Genomic DNA, 21,972 nt, shown 5'->3' with positions numbered 1-21,972 from the left:
TTACCTGGTGCAGAGATTCTGTCAAGCCATCAAGAGGGAATGTCCTAGAGTCAGATCAGTAATGCCAACCTGGGATCTGAACCTTGTTCTGAATACGCTGATGGATTCACCTTTTGAACCTCTGCGGGAAATCTCTTTAAAAATGCTTACCTGGAAGGTAGTTTTCCTCACAGCAATAACTTCGGCAAGAAGGGTTGGAGAACTACAGGCTCTCTGGGCTGAGGAGCCCTACCTGAATATTCTTCCAGACAGAATAATATTAAGGAATAATCCTGAATTTCTGCCAAAAGTAGTATCAAACTTCCATATGAGTCAAGAGATCATTCTACCATCTTTCTTTCCGTACCCAACGGATGATTACGAAGAAAGACTGCATATGTTGGATGTCTTGCGGGCAGTTTCTATATACTTAGAGAGAGTGAATGGCTTCCGGAAAGTTAAGAATCTGTTTGTTCTACACTCTGGAGTCAAAAAAGGTGAATCACTTTCTAAAAACACGATTGCTAGATGGATCACGGAATTGATTGCATTCACATATCAAGAAAATGGCCGACCAGTTCCAGACCACATTAAGACACACTCTACGAGGGCTGTGGCTACATCCTGGGCAAGAAGAGCGCAGGTGTCGATAAAAGAGATATGTACGGCAGCGACATGGTCGTCCATCCATACATTCACCAGACACTATGGCTTAGATGTCTCTGGTGGTCACTTTGGAGAAGCAGTACTGAAGGAAGCAACTGCATAAAAATTTACTTTAAGCATCATTTGGGCTCTGTGTGGTTTATTTCCCTCCCTACTAGGATGCTTTGGTATATCCCAGAGTAATGGCTGCCATGGAGTAGCGTAGAAGAAAGTAGCAAATTATACTTACCGATAATTTAATTTCTTCGAGATACTCCATGGCAGCCTAGTTTTTCCCACCTCAATATATCTTTGTTTTTTCTTAGGCTCCGTCAAGTAGACACTCAAAGACTGGGGAAGCCAGGGGCGGTCGGACCTATATTCCCAGAGGGGCGGAGCCTAAAATAGAAAAAACTTCCTGTCTAAAATCTAGGAGTAGGGATAAATCCCAGAGTAATGGCTGCCATGGAGTATCTCGAAGAAATGAAATTATCGGTAAGTATAATTTGCTACTATATATACAGTGGGGCAAAAAAGTATTTGGACAGCCACCGATTGTGCAAGTTGACCCACTTAAAAAGATGAGAGGTCTGTAATTTCCATCATAGGTCACTTCAACTGTGAGAGACAGAATCTGAAAAAAACCAAACTAGGAAATCACGTTGTATTATTTTTAAACAATTTATTTGTATATTCTTGCGGAAAATAAATATTTGGACAATCAAAAAGTTGAACTCAATACTTTGTAATATAACCTCGGTTGGCAATTACAGAGGTCAAACGTTTCCTGTAGTTCTTGACCAGGTTTGCACACACTGTAGCAGGTATTTTGGCCCACTCTTCCATGCAGATCTTCTCTAGTTCTGTCATGTTTTGGGGCTGTCGCTGGGCAACACGGACTTTCAACTCCCTCCACAGATTTTCTATTGGGTTAAGGTCTGGAGACTGGCTAGGCCACTCCAGGACCTTGAAATGCTTCTTACGGAGCCACTCCTTAGTTGCCCAGGTGGTGTGTTTGGGGTCATTGTCATGCTGGAAGACCCAGCCACGTTCCATCTTCAATGCTCTTACTGAGGGAAGGAGGTATTTGCCCAAAATCTTACGATACATGGCCCCATTCACCCTCTCCTTAATGCGGATCAGTCGTCCTGTCCCCTTCGCAGAAAAGCAGCCCCAAAGCATGATGTTTCCACCCCCATGCTTCACAGTGGGTATGGTGTACTTGGGATGCCATTCATCATTTTCTCCCTCCAAACACGGCGAGTGGAGTTTATACCAAAAAGATTGATTTTGTTCTCATCTGACCACATTACATTCTCCCAATCCTCCTCTGGATCATCCAGATGGTCACTTGCAAAATTTAGACGGGCCTGGACATGTGCTGGCTTAAGCAGGGGGACCTTTCGGGCGCTGCAGGATTTCATGACATAGTGTGTTACTAATGGTAAACTTTGTGACTGTGGTCCCAGCTCTCTTGAGGTCATTGACCAGGTCCCCCCATGTAGTTCTGGGCTGATTCCTCACCATTCTCAAGATCATTGATACCCCTCGAGGTGAGATCTTGCATGGAGCCCCAGGTCGAGGGAGATTGTCAGTGATCTTGTATTTCTTCCATTTTTAAAAACTGTGCCAACAATTGATCTCTTCTCACCAAGGTGCTTGCCTATTGTCGAGTAGCTCATCCCAGCTTTGTGCAGCTCTACAATTTTGTCCCTGGTGTCCTTAGACAGCTCTCTGGTCTTGGCCATGGTGGAGAGGTAGCAGTCTGACTGTTTGAGGGTGTGGGCAGGTGTCTTTTATACAGATAACCAGTTCAAACAGTGCCATTAATACAGGTAATGAGTTGAGGATAGAAGAGCTTCTTAATGAAGAAGTAATAGGCCCTACACACTGGCCGATATACTGAAAGATATGAACGATCTCGTTCATAAATGAACGAGAACTCGTTCATATCTTTCAGTGTGGAGACTCCAGCGATGAACGATGCGCGTCCCCGCGCTCGTTCATCGCTGGTCTCCCGTCGGCTGTGCATGCAGGCCAATATGGACGATCTCGTCCATATTAGCCTGCACTTCAATGCAGCCGCGTGACGGGGGGAGTGAAGAAACTTCACTCCCCCCGTCACTGCTCCCCCGCCGCCGGGTCGCTCGTCGGCCGTATCCGCCGTCGGGCAGCTCGGCGGCGGGTCGGCCAGTGAGTAGGGCCCCTTACAGGTCTGTGAGAGCCAAAATTTTGCTGCTTGGTAGGTGTCCAAATATTTATTTTCCACAAGAATATACAAGTAAATTGTTTAAAATTCATACACTGTGATTTCCTGTTTTTTTTCTCCTGATTCTATCTCTCACAGTTGAAGTGTAAGATTGAAATTACAGACTCATCTTTTTAAGTGGGTCAACTAGAACAATCGGTGGCTGTCCAAACATTTTTTTGCCCCACTGTATATATTGCTGCACCTGTGTATAATGCCCACATGAACCCTTTGGCTCACATATTGTGTGTAAATCTGGCTCTGGTACAAGCCGGTGCCTCCTCAGTCATTTACTGCATGTCCCTAGACCGGGTTGGGTAGGAAATGCCGCCTGTTTAGATGCCAGCGGTCAGGAGACTGACAGCGTCATCCCATCAGTGGAAATCATGACAAGGGGCAGTAAGTAGTCTGACCCTCTCCCTGCCCTAACCTAACCCTAATCCTCCCTTCTAGGTGCCTAAATCTAACCCCCACCTCCCCGCACCTTAAACCTAAATCTAAATTGCAGTGTAAAAATAAAGCTGTCTGAAATGTGTGGGCTGCATGCAGAAGCAGCCAGTATTTCCCCTGCACAGAAAAGTCTAAATATATTTGCTCCACTTGCATGGTAACATGGTTTGTTCCAGTCACAAAATTACTTGTTTTTGTTTTGTTTTTGCTTTACTTACAAACATGAAGCAGAACCATTGTACCTCTGGCCTTATTACCAAATAAATTACCAAAACTGCAATCACATGCTGGGGACCGCATTACACAGGGCAAGGCCACCCAGCATGCAAGTGGCTGCCCAGCGTTGTGATCGCAATTCAATTGTGATCGCAACGCTGATCCGGCAAAGCAAGGGTTGCCCGCTGCCTGCGCAGCCTAGTTGCGAAGGCAGGTGCAATGCCGCTATGTTTTGCATTGCAGCGCCCGCGAGTGACGTCACACACCTGCCCCGACCCACCCGCATTTTCGCTGCACTGCCTTTGCAACGCTGCGTCACCGTGAGAGCGCCTTTGGCTGTTACTCAGTCATTGGCGTTCACATTGCATCTCCCTACTCACACACACGCAGTGCGGCCCCTGCTGCTGCCATCCATACTGAATAAGGCCCCTAATTCACTATTAAATGATGGGAAAAAATCTAATTCAAAAATTAAAATCCTTTTCCGTGCTTGTTACATTTGAGAAGTATGACTTTTTGAGAGAAAAAAAAGATGACATTTTACAGTTTGAAAAATGCTGTAGTAGATATTTGTAGTAGTAAAATGCTGTAGTAGATATACGCTGACTTTTTGATGCATACAGTATTGTGAGAAATAACTCAGCATGAAAAACATCTGAAAAGCGGCATTTAAAAAAATACAGGGTTGAGTATCTCTTATCTAAAATTCAAAATCCCACATATTTGGGTCCCCTGCTGAGATAATGACATATATATATTATATATTATGTGTATATAGATATATTATATATATGTATATGTGTCATTATCTCAGTAGGGGAACCAAAAATGTGTGATTTTGAATTTTGGATAAGGGATACTCAACCTGTATTAACAAACTTTAGGAAAATGTAAGAAGATAGCGTGTTTTATGGTGAACTCTCCCATCAAATACCATGTATTCAGCTGAGTACATTTCCTACACACATCCATCAATGGGGCAAGAAACGGCTTCATGTACCAGATTAGTACGGGGTGACACATGAAATATCTCCCTTCTTTACTTGCTGGTCCCCTAAAATACATCTGCGTGCGATGTACAATCCCCTCCACCAGTAGTCCTCAATAATAGAACATCTTATATCAGATGTTAGTACATAACGCGTAGTTACTGAGACACCTGTGCCACATAAGGGAGACCTGTATAATCTCCGCTGCCTGCAGGGGCCGCTACCAGGAGATCTGTTGTTCTTGGTACAAGGGGGGAGATGTATCAAGCCTTGGAGATGGATAAAGTGAGAGGTTGCCCATAGGGAACAATCAGCAACTGTACTAGATAAATGACAGTTATGTGCTGATTGGTTTCTTTGGGACATGTCTCCACTCTATCTCTCTCCAATGCTTTAGAAATCTCCTCATACAGTAGTTGGGAAAGAATACATAACATGAAAAACAACTAAAAATATGCATATAGAATTGAAGGTGACTAATGAGTGTTTGGATATATACTTTCCATCAGCTACAGTCACTTCTGCAATTTTAATGTACATTGCATGTGTGGTGATTATAGGTGTGACATACATCACTTGCTACAAATAATTCCTGTTTCCATAACCGGAACCTGGTCACAATAGCTTCCAAGGTAGAGGACACCTGACAGAGGGTGGTGGTGGCAGCAGATTACAGCTGGGATCTTCTCTTAGTAATAACATTGTGTTTCCAGCCATTGCAGGGTAGAGGACACCTGGCAGAGGGTGGTGGTGACAGCAGATTACAGCTGGGATCTTCTCTCAGTAATAACATTGTGTTTCCAGCCATTGCAAGGTAGAGGACACCTGGGAGAGGGTGGTGGTGGCAGCAGATTACAGCTGGAATCTTCTCTTAGTAATAACATTGTGTTTCCAGCCATTTCAGGGTAGAGGACACCTGGCAGAGGGTGGTGGTGGCAGCAGATTACAGCTGGGATCTTCTCTTAGTAATAACATTGTGTTTCCAGCCATTGCAGGGTAGAGGACACCTGGGAGAGGGTGGTGGTGGCAGCAGATTACAGCTGGGATCTTCTCTTAGTAATAACATTGTGTTTCCAGCCATTGCAGGGTAGAGGACACCTGACAGAGGGTGGTGGTGGTGGCAGCAGATTACAGGTGGGATCTTCTCTCAGTAATAACATTGTGTTTCCAGCCATTGCAGGGTAGAGGACACCTGACAGAGGGTGGTGGTGGCAGCAGATTACAGCTGGGATCTTCTCTTAGTAATAACATTGTGTTTTCAGCCATTGCAGGGTAGAGGACACCTGGGAGAGGGTGGTGGTGACAGCAGATTACAGCTGGGATCTTCTCTTAGTAATAACATTGTGTTTCCAGCCATTGCAGGGTAGAGGACACCTGGCAGAGGGTGGTGGTGACAGCAGATTACATCTGGGATCTTCTCTTAGTAATAACATTGTGTTTCCAGCCATTGCAGAGTAGAGGACACCTGGCAGAGGGTGGTGGTGGCAGCAGATTACATCTGGGATCTTCTCTTAGTAATAACATTGTGTTTTCAGCCATTGCAGGGTAGAGGACACCTGGGAGAGGGTGGTGGTGACAGCAGATTACATCTGGGATCTTCTCTTAGTAATAACATTGTGTTTTCAGCCATTTCAGGGTAGAGGACACCTGGCAGAGGGTGGTGGTGGCAGCAGATTACAGCTGGGATCTTCTCTCAGTAATAACATTGTGTTTTCAGCCATTTCAGGGTAGAGGACACCTGACAGAGGGTGGTGGTGGCAGCAGATTACAGCTGGGGTCTTCTCTCAGTAATAACATTGTGTTTTCAGCCATTTCAGGGTAGAGGACACCTGGCAGAGGGTGGTGGTGGCAGCAGATTACAGCTGGGATCTTCTCTTAGTAATAACATTGTGTTTCCAGCCATTGCAGGGTAGAGGACACCTGGGAGAGGGTGGTGGTGGCAGCAGATTACAGCTGGGATCTTCTCTTAGTAACAACATTGTGTTTCCAGCCATTGCAGGGTAGAGGACACCTGACAGAGGGTGGTGGTGGCAGCAGATTACAGGTGGGATCTTCTCTCAGTAATAACATTGTGTTTCCAGCCATTGCAGGGTAGAGGACACCTGACAGAGGGTGGTGGTGGCAGCAGATTACAGCTGGGATCTTCTCTCAGTAATAACATTGTGTTACCAGCCATTGCAGGGTAGAGGACACCTGGCAGAGGGTGGTGGTGGCAGCAGATTACAGCTGGGATCTTCTCTTAGTAATAACATTGTTTCTCTAACGTCCTAGAGGATGCTGGGGACTCCGTAAGGACCATGGGGATAGACGGGCTCCGCAGGAGACATGGGCACTTTAAAATAGACTTTGGATCTGGGTGTGCACTGGCTCCTCCCTCTATGCCCCTCCTCCAGACCTCAGTTTGATACTGTGCCCAGTGGAGACTGGGTGCTTTCAGGGAGCTCTCCTGAGTTTCCTGTCAAGAAAGTATTTTAGTTTGTTTTTTTATTTTCAGGGAGCCTGCTGGCAACAGACTCCCTGCATCGAGGGACTGAGGAGAGAGAAACAGACCTACTTCTCTGAGTTTCAAGGCTCTGCTTCTTAGGCTACTGGACACCATTAGCTCCAGAGGGATTGGTACGCTGGTCTCCCCCTCGCCGTCCGTCCCAGAGCCGCGCCGCCGTCCTCCTCGCAGAGCCGGAAGATAGAAGCCGGCTGAGTATGAGAAGATAAGAAGACTTCAGAGGCGGCAGAAGACATCTTGATCTTCATAGAGGTAACGCACAGCGGTGAAGCTGTGCGCCATTGCTTCCATTCATCTCACACACATCGGTCACTGTAAGGGTGCAGGGCGCAGGGGGGGGTGCGCCCTGGGCAGCAATATAAACCTCTCTAATGGCAAAAGTACATATATACATGTACAGCTGGGCACTGTACATGTATATAAAGAGCCCCTGCTATGTTTTTAAGAATTTTGAGCAGGACAGAAGCCTGCCGCTGAGGGGGCGGGGCTTCTCCCTCAGCACTCACCAGCGCCATTTTCTCCACAGCACAGCGCTGAGAGGAAGCTCCCCGGACTCTCCCCTGCTTACTGACGGTGACAGTGGGTTTTTCAAGAGGGGGGGGGGGGGGCACATAATTGGCGCATATATATTCATAACAGCGCTACTGGGTAAACATTCTGTGTTTTTTCCTGGGTCATATAGCGCTGAGGTGTGTGCTGGCATACTCTCTCTCTGTATCTCCAAAGAGCCTGGTGGGGAACCTGTCTTCAGAGAAGAGCTTCCCTGTGTGTGGGGTGTGTGTCGGTACGCGTGTGTCGACATGTATGAGGTTGAAGGCTCACCTAAGGAGGAGGGGGAGTGTATGAATGTAAGGTCTCCATCGGCAGCGCCGACACCTGACTGGATGGATATGTGGATTGTCTTAAGTGCTAATGTAAATTTATTGCACAAAAGATTAGATAAAGCTGAGGCTAGGGAACAATCAGGTAGTCAAACCATGTCTGTCCCAATGTCCCTGGGACCTTCGGGGTCTCAGAAGCGCACACTATCCCAAATAGTTGACACAGATACCGACACGGATTCAGACTCCAGTGTCGACTACGATGATGCAAAATTACAGCCAAGAGTGGCTAAATGTATTCGATATATGATTATTGCAATTAAAGAGGTTTTGCATATCACAGAGGAACCCCCTGTCCCTGACACAAGGGTACACATGTATAAAGGGAAAAAGCCTGAGGTCTCCTTTTCCTCCTCACATGAGCTGAACGAATTATGCGAAAAAGCTTGGGAAACCCCAGACAAAAGGCTGCAGGTTCCCAAAAGGATTGTTATGGCGTATCCTTTCCCGCAAAAGGACAGAATACGGTGGGAATCCTCTAGGGTAGACAAAGCATTGACACGCTTATCAAAAAAGATAGCGCTGCCATCCCAAGATACGGCTACCCTCAAGGATCCTGCTGACCGCAAGCAGGAGGTTACCATGAAGTCCATTTACACACATTCTGGTACAATACTCAGACCGGAAATTGCGTCGGCTTGGGTTTGTGGTGCTGTAGCAGCATGGACAGATTCCTTATCAGCGGAAATTGAGACCCTAGATAAGGATACCATTTTAATGACCCTAGTGCATATAAAAGATGCTGTGTTATATATGAGGGATGCTCAAAGAGACATTTGTTTACTGAGTTCCAGAATAAACGCTTTGTCTGTTTCTGCTAGGCGAGTCTTATGGACCCGACAGTGGACGGGCGATGCCGACTCGAAGAAACATATGGAGTTTTTACCTTACAAAGGTGAGGAATTATTTGGAGAAGGCCTCTCGGACCTTGTCTCGTTTATTGCCTGATGTTCCCTCACAGCCTAAGAAAGCGCCTCATTATCAAATGCAGTCATTTCGTTCAAATAAAAGCAAAAGAGTACGTGGATCGTCCTTTCTTGCCAGAGATAAGGGCAGAGTAAAAACGCTGCACAACACAGCTAGTTCCCAGGAACAGAAGTCCTCCCCGGCCTCTGCAAAATCGACCGCATGACGCTGGGGCTCCCCTGAGGGAGTCCGCTCCAGTGGGGGCACGTCTTCGACTTTTCAGCCACATCTGGGTTCACTCACAGGTGGATCCCTGGGCAATTGAAATTGTTTCTCAGGGATACAAGCTGGAATTCGAGGAGGTGCCCCCTCGCCGGTTTTTCAAATCGACCCTGCCAGCTTCTCCTTCAGAGAGGGAGTTAGTGTTAAATGCGATTCAAAAATTGTATCTTCAACAGGTGGTGGTCAAGGTTCCCCTGCTACAACAAGGGAGGGGATATTACTCAACCCTGTTTGTGGTCCCGAAACCGGACGGTTCGGTCAGACCCATTTTAAATTTAAAATCCCTGAACCTATACTTGAAAAGGTTCAAGTTCAAGATGGAATCACTCAGAGCGGTCATCGTCAGCCTGGAAGGGGGGGATTTTATGGTATTCCTAGACATAAAGGATGCGTACCTTCATGTTCCAATATATCTACCTCATCAGGCGTACCTGAGATTTGCGGTACAGGATTGTCATTACCAATTTCAGACGTTGCCGTTTGGGCTTTCCACGGCCCCGAGGATTTTCACCAAGGTAATGGCGGAATTGATGGTGCTCCTGCGCAAGCAAGGTGTCACAATTATCCCATACTTGGACGATCTCCTCATAAAAGAGAGATCTCGAGAGACATTACTGAATAGCGTGTCACTTTCATTGAAGGTGTCACAGCAACACGGCTGGATTCTCAATATCCCGAAGTCGCAGCTGGTTCCTACGACTCGTCTGACCTTCTTGGGCATGATTCTGGACACAGACCAGAAAAGGGTTTTTCTTCCAACGGAAAAAACTCAGGAACTCATGACTCTGGTCAGGAACCTGTTGAAGCCAAAACAGGTGTCAGTGCATCACTGCACTCGAGTCCTGGGGAAGATGGTGGCATCATACGAAGACATTCCCTTCGGTAGGTTCCATGCGAGGACCTTCCAATGGGACCTACTGGACAAGTGGTCCGGGTCACATCTACAAATTCATCAGCGGATCACCCTATCCCCTAGAGCCAGGGTATCTCTCCTGTGGTGGCTGCAGAGTGCTCACCTCCTAAAGGGCCGCAGGTTCGGCATTCAGGACTGGATCCTGGTGACCACGGACGCAAGCCTCCGAGGTTGGGGAGCAGTCACACAGGGAAGAAATTTCCAAGGTCTTTGGTCAAGTCTAGAGACTTGTCTCCACATCAACGTCCTGGAGTTGAGGGCCATATACAACGCCCTACATCAAGCGGAAGCATTACTTTGCGACAAACCAGTTCTGATCCAGTCAGACAATGTCACCGCAGTAGCTCATGTCAACCGCCAAGGTGGCACAAGGAGCAGAGTGACAATGGCGGAGTCCACCAGGATTCTTCGCTGGGCGGAAAATCATGAAAGCGCACTGTCAGCAGTGTTCATTCCAAGAGTGGACCACTGGGAAGCAGACTTTCTCAGCATACATGATCGGCACTCGGGGGAGTGGGGACTTCATCAGGAAGTCTTTGCGCAGATTGCAAGTCGGTGGGGACTGCCCCAAATAGACATGATGGCATCCAGTCTCAACAAAAAGCTAAAAAGGTATTGTGCCAGGTCAAGAGATCCTCAGGTGGTAGCTGTGGACGCCCTGGTGACACCGTGGGTGTTCCGGTCGTTCTATGTATTTCCTCCTCTTCCTCTCCAAGGTGTTGAGAATAATAAGACAAAGAGGAGTGAGAACAATCCTCATTGTTCCAGATTGGCCACGAAGGACCTGGTATCCGGATCTGCAGGAGATGCTCACAGAAGATCCGTGGCCTCTTCCTCTAAGACAGGACCTGCTGCAGCAGGGGCCCGGTCCGTTCCAAGACTTACCGGGGCTGCCTTTGACGGCATGGCGGTTGAACGCCAGATCCTAGCGGAAAAAGGTATTCTGGATGAGGTCATTCCTACACTAATAAAGGCTAGGAAAGACGTGACATCGAAACATTATCACCGAATATGGCGAAAATATGTTTCTTGGTGTGAGGCCAGGAATGCTCCTACGGAAGAATTCCATCTGGGCCGCTTCCTTCACTTCCTACAAACTGGAGTGAATTTGGGCCTAAAATTAGGATCTATTAAGGTTCAGATTTCGGCCTTATCCATTTTCTTTCAAAAGGAATTGGCCTCTCTTCCCGATGTACAGACGTTTGTGAAGGGAGTACTGCATATTCAGCCTCCTTTTGTACCTCTGGTGGCGCCTTGGGACCTTAAGTTTCCTTAAGTCACCTTGGTTTGAACCACTCAAAACGGTGGAGTTAAAATATCTCACTTGGAAGGTGGTCATGTTGTTAGCATTAGCTTCGGCTAGGCAAATTTCGGAATTAGTGGCTTTATCACATAAAAGCCCCTATCTGGTTTTTCATATGGATAGGGCGGAATTGCGGACTCGTCCTCAATTCCTACCTAAAGTGGTCTCATCCTTTCATATGAACCAACTTATTGTCATGCCTGTGGCTACGCGTGACTTGGAGGATTCCGAGTCCCTTGATGTGGTCAGGGCTTTGAAAATGTAAGTGGCCAGAATGGCTAGAGTCAGGAAGACAGAAGCACTGTTTGTCCTGTATGCAGCCAACAAGGTTGGCGCTCCCGCTTCAAAGCAGACTATTGCTCGCTGGATCTGTAACACGATTCAGCAGGAGCATTCTATGGCAGGATTGCCGTTACCAAAATCGGTTAAGGCCCATTCCACTAGGAAGGTGGGCTCTTATTGGGCGGCTGCCCGAGGGGTCTCGGCACTGCAGCTGTGCCGAGCTGCTACTTGGTCGGGGTCAAACACCTTTACAAAGTTCTAGAAGTTTGATACCCTGGCTGAGGATGACCTCCTGTTTGCTCAATCGGTGCTGCAGAGTCATCCGCACTCTCCCGCCCGTTTGGGTGCTTTGGTATAATCCCCATGGTCCTTACGGAGTCCCCAGCATCCTCTATGACGTTAGAGAAAATAAGATTTTAAACCTACCGGTAAATCTTTTTCTCGTAGTCCGTAGAGGATGCTGGGCGCCCGTCCCAAGTGCGGACTACTTCTGCAAGACTTGTATATAGTTTTTGCTTACATAAGGGTTATGTTATAGTTTCATCGGTTTTGGACCGATGCTATGTTGTTTTTTCATACTGTTAACTAGATAGTGTATTACAGGTTATACGGTGTGGATGGTGTGGCTGGTATGAATCTTGCCCTTGCATTAACTAAAATTCTTTCCTCGTACTGTCCGTCTCCTCTGGGAACAGTTTCTCTAACTGAGGTCTGGAGGAGGGTCATACAGGGAGGAGCCAGTGCACACCCAGATCCAAAGTCTTTCTTAAAGTGCCCATGTCTCCTGCGGAGCCCGTCTATCCCCATGGTCCTTACGGAGTCCCCAGCATCCTCTACGGACTACGTGAAAAAGATTTACTGGTAGGTTTAAAATCTTATTGTTTCCAGCCATTGCAAGGTAGATTACACCTGCAATGTGTAATCTACCCTGGTGGTGACAGCAGATTACAGCTGGGATCTTCTCTCAGTAATAACATTGTGTTTTCAGCCATTGCAGGGTAGAGGACACCTGGGAGAGGGTTGTGGTGGCAGCAGATTACAGCTGGGATCTTCTCTTAGTAATAACATTGTGTTTCCAGCCATTGCAGGGTAGAGGACACCTGGGAGAGGGTGGTGGTGACAGCAGATTACAGCTGGGATCTTCTCTTAGTAATAACATTGTGTTTTCAGCCCTTCCAGTGACTCTACATGGAGCGCGGTGAGAGCGCAGACGTTGCAATATTCTCCAGGTCAGAAGAGAATGATTACCGCTGGCTACTTAGTATCCTGAGTGAAGATTTCACTGTGGGCACCTTCCTCATCTCCAACAGCAATCACCTGCAGTTCATACAAGAAGTCCGGAACTGCAGGTTTGCTATATTGTACCACACGAAAAACAGAGGACGAGTCAACATCACCAATGTCACTGATTCACTGTATGATGAGGAAATAAAAGTTCTGTCCCGTGAGCTTGGTAAGAAAAATATTATGCATTGCCTATTCTGGGCCTAGATATGTGATTCTCTGCTGAAGTACAACATGTACTGTAGGTGTACAAAGTGCCTTCCATTACACAGGAGGAAAAGCTTTCCACCCAAAGTGTCTGAGGCTACCTCTCCAGTGTCTGAGGCTACCTCTGCAGTGTCTGAGGCTACTGTACCTCTCCACTCTCTGATGCTACTGTAACTCTCCAGTGTCTGGCAGGGGCAAATTTAAGCCATCCCTAGGCACAACATTATTGGTCACATCCCATCATGTCACTGCACTCTTTATATTGGAGCCTCCCAACCACAAAGCAGCATCAACCTCACCTGCCCTACATCCCCTCCTCCATCACCAGTTACAAAATAAAATAAAAATGTGGTACTGTAAAAAAAAAAAAGGAATCACCTGGCCTTATCTGGCCATCAGCCTAGCAGGGCTCTCAAGCTAGGTGATGTGAACATGATGTGCCTGTCACAACTGAGGGCCTGAGCTGACGGGAGGCAGCCTCAGTTGTAGGGGCTGAGATGTACCGGAACCTGGGAGGTTGTATCAGACCCCTGGACATGTAAGTAACATGAATAATAATTGCCCGAAGGCGTGACCACGACAACTTGGATAAAAGTCAATGATGTTTATTATGACAACTCCGCAACACAGCAGCAGTAAAAGAAAACGTAAAAGTCAGCAAAGAATAAATACAGTTCCTGGGTACTACAGGATGGCAGGAGCCACAGGGCACTGGTAGTGTGAGATAGTTCTTATGATCTTCTAGATGGAAAGTCCTTACCAGGCCCGACTGTAGCAATGGAGATAACCCAGGATTGTGCCAGCTGGTGTTCCAGGAAAAGCTAGGTTGCTGAAGATAAAACAGCTGCTGTGGATACTGGCTGGAACCAGACTGTTGTTAGCACGGAGTGGATACTGGCTGGAACCAGTTAAATAATAAATGAACTTGGGAGCGATGAAATATGAACTGAAATGTAGAACTTGAGAGCGGAGAAATAATAATACCGGTGGAGAGTGGTAAAGTGTAGAAAGGACACCGGCCCTTTAAGGGAAGCTGTACTCTGCTGGAAGCTGAGCTGGAAGCAGGTAATGTTGTAGCTGGAAACAGATGAATCCACAATGGATTGGAGAGTCAGGCTACACCGCAGGTGGAATGCTGGTGCGGGTCTCTATGGTGAAAGTCTTGAGACAGGAGCTGGAACCTGGAAGACAATCACAGGAGAGAGACAAACAGGAACTAGGTTTGACAACCAAAGCACTGACGCCTTCCTTGCTCAGGCACAGTGTATTTATACCTGCAGCAAGGAAGGGATTGGCTAGGCAATTATGCAGATTATCAATACTGAGAACAGATTGGTGGAAATGATCAGCTGACAGAATCCAAGATGGCTGCGCCCATGCAGACACTTGGAGGGAAGTTTGGTTTGTAATCCATGTGGTAATGAAAACAGTAATGGCGGCGCCGGCCACCGGAGACAGATGCACATCCAACCACGCGGACACAGCGGAGGCCGCGGCTGACGTAATCGCCACTCAGACACTCTGCATGCAAAAGAGCAGGGACGGCGGCGGAGGCCGCGGGAGACGCCATGCCAGGTGTAATATGGCGTTTACTGTGACAGCGTCCCAGAGTGACAGGAGAGGATACAGGAATGTACACATCAGGATAACAGATGGGATCCGGTCCTGGAGCGCTGAGCCAGCCTTAGGAGGCATCTGATGGGTAAGAAATGGCGTCCAGATACCCGGATCGTGACAGCACCCCCCCCCTTTAGGAGTGGCCCCAGGACACTTCTTTTGCTTTTGAGGAAACTTGGAATGGAATCTCCGGACCAAGGCAGGAGCATGGACATCAGAAGCATTGGTCCATGAACGTTCCCCAGGACCATAACCCTTCCAGTCAATAAGATATTGTAGTTGACCGTAACGGTGACGTGAGTCCAGGATCTTGGCCACTTCATACTCAACGCCTCGTTGAGTTTGGACTTTCGGAGTTGGAGGAAGTGAGGAATGAAACCGATTCAAGATCAACGGTTTCAACAGGGAAACATGGAATGTCCTGGGTATTTTTAAGAAGGGAGGCAACTGGAGTCTGTAAGCAACAGGATTGATGACTTGTTCAATCTTGAAAGGACCGATATAGCGAGGTGCAAACTTCATACTGGGAACTCTTAACCTCAAATTCTTCGTGGATAACCATACCCGATCACCCACCTTGAGAGCAGGAACTGCTCGACGCTTCTTATCCGCAAACTTCTTGTACCTGAACGATGCCTTGAGCAGAGCTGATCGTACGCTCTTCCAGATATTGGCAAACTGATGCAAGGTGATATCCACTGCGGGAACAGAAGTTGCTGGAAGCGGTTGGAACTCAGGGACTTTAGGGTGGAATCCAAAGTTAGTGAAGAATGGTGTTGAAGCAGATGAAGAATGATACTGGTTGTTATGACAGAACTCGGCCCAGGGAAGTAATTGAACCCAGTCATCTTGAGAGGAGGACACATAGATGCGGAGGAAGGCCTCCAAGTCCTGATTCACCCTCTCGGTTTGACCATTGGTCTGAGGATGGTAAGCCGTGGAAAACTTTAGCTTGACTTGGAGGACTTGACATAAACTTCGCCAGAATTTGGCTGTGAATTGAACTCCTCGATCTGAGATAATTTCTTCAGGAAGACCGTGGAGTCGGAAGATCTCTTGTATGAATACTTGAGCCAACTTGGAAGCTGACGGAAGACCGGTGAGAGGAATGAAGTGTGCCATCTTGGTGAACCGGTCAACTACCACCCAGATGGTATTGAACTTGTTGCACATGGGTAAGTCTGTAATGAAATCCATCGACAAGTGGGTCCATGGTCGACGGGGAACGGATAGTGGAACCAGTTGCCCCGCAGGCGACTGGCGGGATACTTTATGTTGGGCACACTTTGGGCAAGATGCAATAAACTCCAAGACGTCCTTTTTCAGAGTTGGCCACCAATAGGACCTAGAGATAAACTCCAGGGTTTTTTGGATACCTGTATGTCCGGCAAAACGGGAAGCATGGGCCCAATGCATGAGCTTCTTCCTTAGCATCGGCTTCACAAAACTTTTCCCTGATGGGGGCGTAGAGTCCATCCCTACCGTGGAGAATGCCAACGGATTTATAATAGGATGCTTGTCTGAAGACTCTGACTCATTTTCTTGCTCCCATGAGCGGGAAAGGGCATCGGCCTTGCGATTCTGAGAGCCCGGACAGAACTGGAGTTTAAAGTCGAACCTGGAAAAGAAAAGTGCCCATCTGGCCTGACGAGGGTTGAGACATTGTGCGCCCTTCAGGTATAAAAGGTTCTTGTGGTCTGTAAGTATGGTGATTGAATGAGAAGCTCCCTCCAACAGATACCTCCACTCTTCTAGAGCGAGCTTGATGGCTAGCAACTCCTGGTCGCCAATGGCATAGTTGCGCTCAGCTGGGGAGAACTTCCGGGAGAAGAAACTGCAAGGGTGTAAATGGCCATCTTTAGCCCTCTGAGATAACACCGCTCCTACTCCAACGGAGGAGGCATCCACCTCTAAGATGAAAGGAGAGTCGATGTCAGGCTGTTTCAGAACAGGCGCAGAGATGAACCTTTGTTTTAAAAGATGAAATGCTTGCATGGCTTCTTCAGACCACTTGGACGGGTTAGCACCCTTCTAAGTGAAAGCAGTAATAGGCGCCACAATGGTGGAAAAGTCTCGTATAAACTTTCGGTAATAGTTGGCGAACCCTAAGAACCTCTGGACCCCTTTGAGGGTTAAGGGTACCGGCCAATTTTGGATTGCTTGTAGTTTCTCAGGATCCATCTCTAGTCCGGAACCGGACACAATGTACCCTAGAAACGGAATGGACTTGACTTCAAAGACGCATTTTTCTAATTTGCAATAGAGATGATTGCCACGGAGACGGGACAGAACCTCTTTAACCCAAAAACGATGTTCCTCTAAATCGTTGGCAAAAATGAGGATATCGTCTAGATAGACCACGACATGACGGTATAGAATGTCTCTGAAGATCTCATTGACAAAATGCTGGAAGACAGCTGGAGCATTGCTCAATCCGAAGGGCATGACGAGGTACTCATAATGTCCGTCACGGGTGTTAAAGGCGGTCTTCCACTCGTCACCCTCACGGATCCGGATGAGATTGTATGCACCTCGCAAGTCCAGCTTTGTAAAGATGGTAGCTCCGCTAACTCTGTCAAAGAGCTCAGTAATCAGGGGTAAAGGATAACGGTTCTTGATGGTAATGTCGTTCAAACCTCTGTAGTCGATGCACGGCCGCAGACCACCATCTTTCTTTTTTACAAAAAAGAAGCCTGCGCCGGCTGGAGAAGAAGAAGGTCGAATGAACCCCTTTGCTAGGTTCTCTTTAATATATTCCTCCATAGAATGCGTCTCAGGCAGAGACAACGGATAAGTTCGGCCTCGAGGTGGAACCTTCCCTGGAACGAGATCAATCGGACAGTCCCATTCTCTATGAGGAGGAAGGATATCAGCAGAAGCTTTACTGAACACATCCGTGAAATCTTGATATGGAGGAGGTGGAACATCAGACGACCTGGGGGAGGAAGAACAGACAGGCAATACTTTAAACAAACATGTCTCAGCACAGGAGGAACCCCATGCCAGGATTTGCGTAGTCGTCCAATCAATTGTAGGATTGTGAAGACGGAGCCATGGAAGGCCCAGGACCACAGGATGTGTGGCTCTTGGAATCACTAAAAAATAAATAAGTTCGGAATGAAGAACTCCCACTCTCAGACGAACTGGTAGAGTCCTTAAAGAAATAACTGCATCAAAAATTTTGCTGCCATCCACGGCAGTTAAAGAAATGGACGAAGGAAGTCTCTCGGTGGGTAGGGACCACCGTTTAACATAGGCTTCGGTAATAAAGTTCCCAGCTGCTCCGGAATCAAGGAGGGCAATGACGTTCCGATAACGTTGAGCAACTTGAAGCGAGACTGGGAGATTACAATCTTGAGGAGATGGAGAGGAGATCATTACTCCTAGCCGGCCCTCTCCTTGGCGAGCTAGGATTTGGAGTTTCCCGGACGTTTGGGACAGGCATTAATGGTGTGAGACGGAGCTGCACAATAGAGACAGAGAAACTCGGAGAGACGTCTTCGGCGCTCAGCAGGAGTTAAACGGGAACGGCCAAGTTGCATGGGCTCATCTTTAGATGGTGACAGTTGACGAGGAGGAGGAGCAGAAGATTTTGGAGCAGATGATCTTCCACGCTCAGTTGCTCTCTCTCTGAAACGTAAATCAACTTTCGTGCAGAGTGAGATTAGCTCATCTAACTTAGAAGGTAAGTCTCTGGTAGCTAACTCATCTTTAATACGCTCAGATAAGCCATGCCAGAATGCAGCATACAGGGCCTCGTCGTTCCATGCCAGTTCGGATGCCAGGATCTGGAACTGTATCAGATATTGTCCTACAGTACGTGACCCCTGGCGTAAACGGAGAATCTCGGATGAAGCTAAGGTTACCCGGCCTGGCTCGTCGAAGATGCGCCTGAATGTTGACACGAAGGCAGTGTAGGAAGATAGCAGGGTGTCGGACCTCTCCCATAACGGTGATGCCCAATCAAGGGCTGAGCCACTGAGAAGAGAAATAATGTAGGCAATTTTTGTACGGTCACTGGGAAAATTGCCAGGTTGTAGCTCAAACTGAATCTCACACTGGTTGAGAAATCCCCTGCAGAATCTTGGAGATCCGTCAAATTTTGCTGGCGTTGGAAGATGAAGACGTGGAGCAGAAATGGGTAAGGTGGGTGGGGTTATAGCTGGAGTCACTGTGGTTGACGCACCAGACGCGCCTGATCCACGGAGAGTTGTCTGAATCCCATCCAGCCGAGTAGAGAGATCCTGGAGACAGCGGATGATGTGGCCCTGTGCAGCCTCCTGATGTTCTAGTCGGGCTGCCAGTTCTTGCATCGGCCTGGCCGCTTGATCCTGGTCTCCGGCTGGATTCATTAGGTCAGTGCTTACTGTCACAACTGAGGGCCTGAGCTGACGGGAGGCAGCCTCAGTTGTAGGGGCTGAGATGTACCGGAACCTGGGAGGTTGTATCAGACCCCTGGACATGTAAGTAACATGAATAATAATTGCCCGAAGGCGTGACCACGACAACTTGGATAAAAGTCAATGATGTTTATTATGACAACTCCGCAACACAGCAGCAGTAAAAGAAAACGTAAAAGTCAGCAAAGAATAAATACAGTTCCTGGGTACTACAGGATGGCAGGAGCCACAGGGCACTGGTAGTGTGAGATAGTTCTTATGATCTTCTAGATGGAAAGTCCTTACCAGGCCCGACTGTAGCAATGGAGATAACCCAGGATTGTGCCAGCTGGTGTTCCAGGAAAAGCTGGGTTGCTGAAGATAAAACAGCTGCTGTGGATACTGGCTGGAACCAGACTGTTGTTAGCACGGAGTGGATACTGGCTGGAACCAGTTAAATAATAAATGAACTTGGGAGCGATGAAATATGAACTGAAATGTAGAACTTGAGAGCGGAGAAATAATAATACCGGTGGAGAGTGGTAAAGTGTAGAAAGGACACCGGCCCTTTAAGGGAAGCTGTACTCTGCTGGAAGCTGAGCTGGAAGCAGGTAATGTTGTAGCTGGAAACAGATGAATCCACAATGGATTGGAGAGTCAGGCTACACCGCAGGTGGAATGCTGGTGCGGGTCTCTATGGTGAAAGTCTTGAGACAGGAGCTGGAACCTGGAAGACAATCACAGGAGAGAGACAAACAGGAACTAGGTTTGACAACCAAAGCACTGACGCCTTCCTTGCTCAGGCACAGTGTATTTATACCTGCAGCAAGGAAGGGATTGGCTAGGCAATTATGCAGATTATCAATACTGAGAACAGATTGGTGGAAATGATCAGCTGACAGAATCCAAGATGGCTGCGCCCATGCAGACACTTGGAGGGAAGTTTGGTTTGTAATCCATGTGGTAATGAAAACAGTAATGGCGGCGCCGGCCACCGGAGACAGATGCACATCCAACCACGCGGACACAGCGGAGGCCGCGGCTGACGTAATCGCCACTCAGACACTCTGCATGCAAAAGAGCAGGGACGGCGGCGGAGGCCGCGGGAGACGCCATGCCAGGTGTAATATGGCGTTTACTGTGACAGCGTCCCAGAGTGACAGGAGAGGATACAGGAATGTACACATCAGGATAACAGATGGGATCCAGTCCTGGAGCGCTGAGCCAGCCTTAGGAGGCATCTGATGGGTAAGAAATGGCGTCCAGATACCCGGATCGTGACAGTGCCCAGTGTAAAATCCACCATTGGTGTCTGGTGGTACATCCCAAATGTCTGGTAATTCATCTCTGGTGTCTGGTGGTACATCTCCAGTATCTAATGCTACCTCTCCAGTGTCTGGTGGTACCTCTCCAGTGTCTGGTGGTACATCTCCAGTATCTAATGCTACCTCTCCAGTGTCTGGTGGTACCTCTCCAGTGTCTGGTGGTACATCTCCAGTATCTAATGCTACCTCTCCAGTGTCTGGTGGTACATCCCAAATGTCTGGTAATACATCTCCGGTGTCTGGTGGTACATCTCCAGTGTCTGGTGGTACATCTCCAGTATCTAATGCTACCTCTCCAGTGTCTGGTGGTACATCCCAAATGTCTGGTAATACATCTCCGGTGTCTGGTGGTACATCTCCAGTATCTAATGCTACCTCTCCAGTGTCTGGTGGTACATCCCAAATGTCTGGTAATACATCTCCGGTGTCTGGTGGTACATCTCCAGTATCTAATGTTACCTCTCCAGTGTCTGGTGGTACATCTCCAGTATCTAATGCTACCTCTCCAGTGTCTGGTGGTACATCTCCAGTGTCTGGTGGTACATCTCCAGTATCTAATGCTACCTCTCCAGTGTCTGGTGGTACATCTCCAGTACCTAATGCTACCTCTCCAGTGTCTGGTGGTACATCTCCAGTGTCTGGTGGTACATCTCCAGTATCTAATGCTACCTCTCCAGTGTGTGATGCTACTGCACCTCTCCAGTGTCTGGTGGTACATCTCCAGTATCTAATGCTACCTCTCCAGTGTCTGGTGGTACATCTCCAGTATCTAATGCTACCTCTCCAGTGTCTGGTGGTACATCTCCAGTGTCTGGTGGTACATCTCCAGTATCTAATGCTACCTCTCCAGTGTCTGGTGGTACATCTCCAGTGTCTGGTGGTACATCTCCAGTGTCTGGTGGTACATCTCCAGTATCTAATGCTACCGCTCCAGTGTCTGGTGGTACATCTCCAGTGTCTGGTGGTACATCTCCATTATCTAATGCTACCTCTCCAGTGTCTGGTGGTACATCTCCAGTGTCTGGTGGTACATCTCCAGTATCTAATGCTACCTCTCCAGTGTCTGGTGGTACATCCCAAATGTCTGGTAATACATCTCCGGTGTCTGGTGGTACATCTCCAGTATCTAATGCTACCTCTCCAGTGTCTGGTGGTACATCCCAAATGTCTGGTAATACATCTCCGGTGTCTGGTGGTACATCTCCAGTATCTAATGTTACCTCTCCAGTGTCTGGTGGTACATCTCCAGTATCTAATGCTACCTCTCCAGTGTCTGGTGGTACATCTCCAGTGTCTGGTGGTACATCTCCAGTATCTAATGCTACCTCTCCAGTGTCTGGTGGTACATCTCCAGTACCTAATGCTACCTCTCCAGTGTCTGGTGGTACATCTCCAGTGTCTGGTGGTACATCTCCAGTATCTAATGCTACCTCTCCAGTGTGTGATGCTACTGCACCTCTCCAGTGTCTGGTGGTACATCTCCAGTATCTAATGCTACCTCTCCAGTGTCTGGTGGTACATCTCCAGTATCTAATGCTACCTCTCCAGTGTCTGGTGGTACAT

The 21,972-nt window shown here is 47.8% G+C and overlaps 1 protein-coding gene across 2 annotated transcripts in view; it reads left to right on the top strand.

Moving 5' to 3' along the window:
• LOC134945656 (uncharacterized) overlaps window positions 1-21,972 on the top strand; it is an 80,572-nt gene that overhangs the window by 8,398 nt on the left and 50,202 nt on the right. For both annotated transcript variants that reach the window (XM_063935095.1, XM_063935094.1), the window contains exon 2: window positions 12,768-13,050. In XM_063935095.1, coding sequence (XP_063791165.1) covers window positions 12,786-13,050 — 265 coding nt within the window. In that variant the 5' untranslated portion in view covers window positions 12,768-12,785. The remainder of the gene's footprint in view (window positions 1-12,767; window positions 13,051-21,972) is intronic.

This window comes from Pseudophryne corroboree, chromosome 7, assembly GCF_028390025.1.
Source record: "Pseudophryne corroboree isolate aPseCor3 chromosome 7, aPseCor3.hap2, whole genome shotgun sequence".
NCBI classification, from domain to species: Eukaryota; Metazoa; Chordata; class Amphibia; order Anura; family Myobatrachidae; genus Pseudophryne; species Pseudophryne corroboree.
Note: the sequence above shows the minus strand (reverse complement) of the source record. Positions and strands in the feature narration are given on the sequence as shown.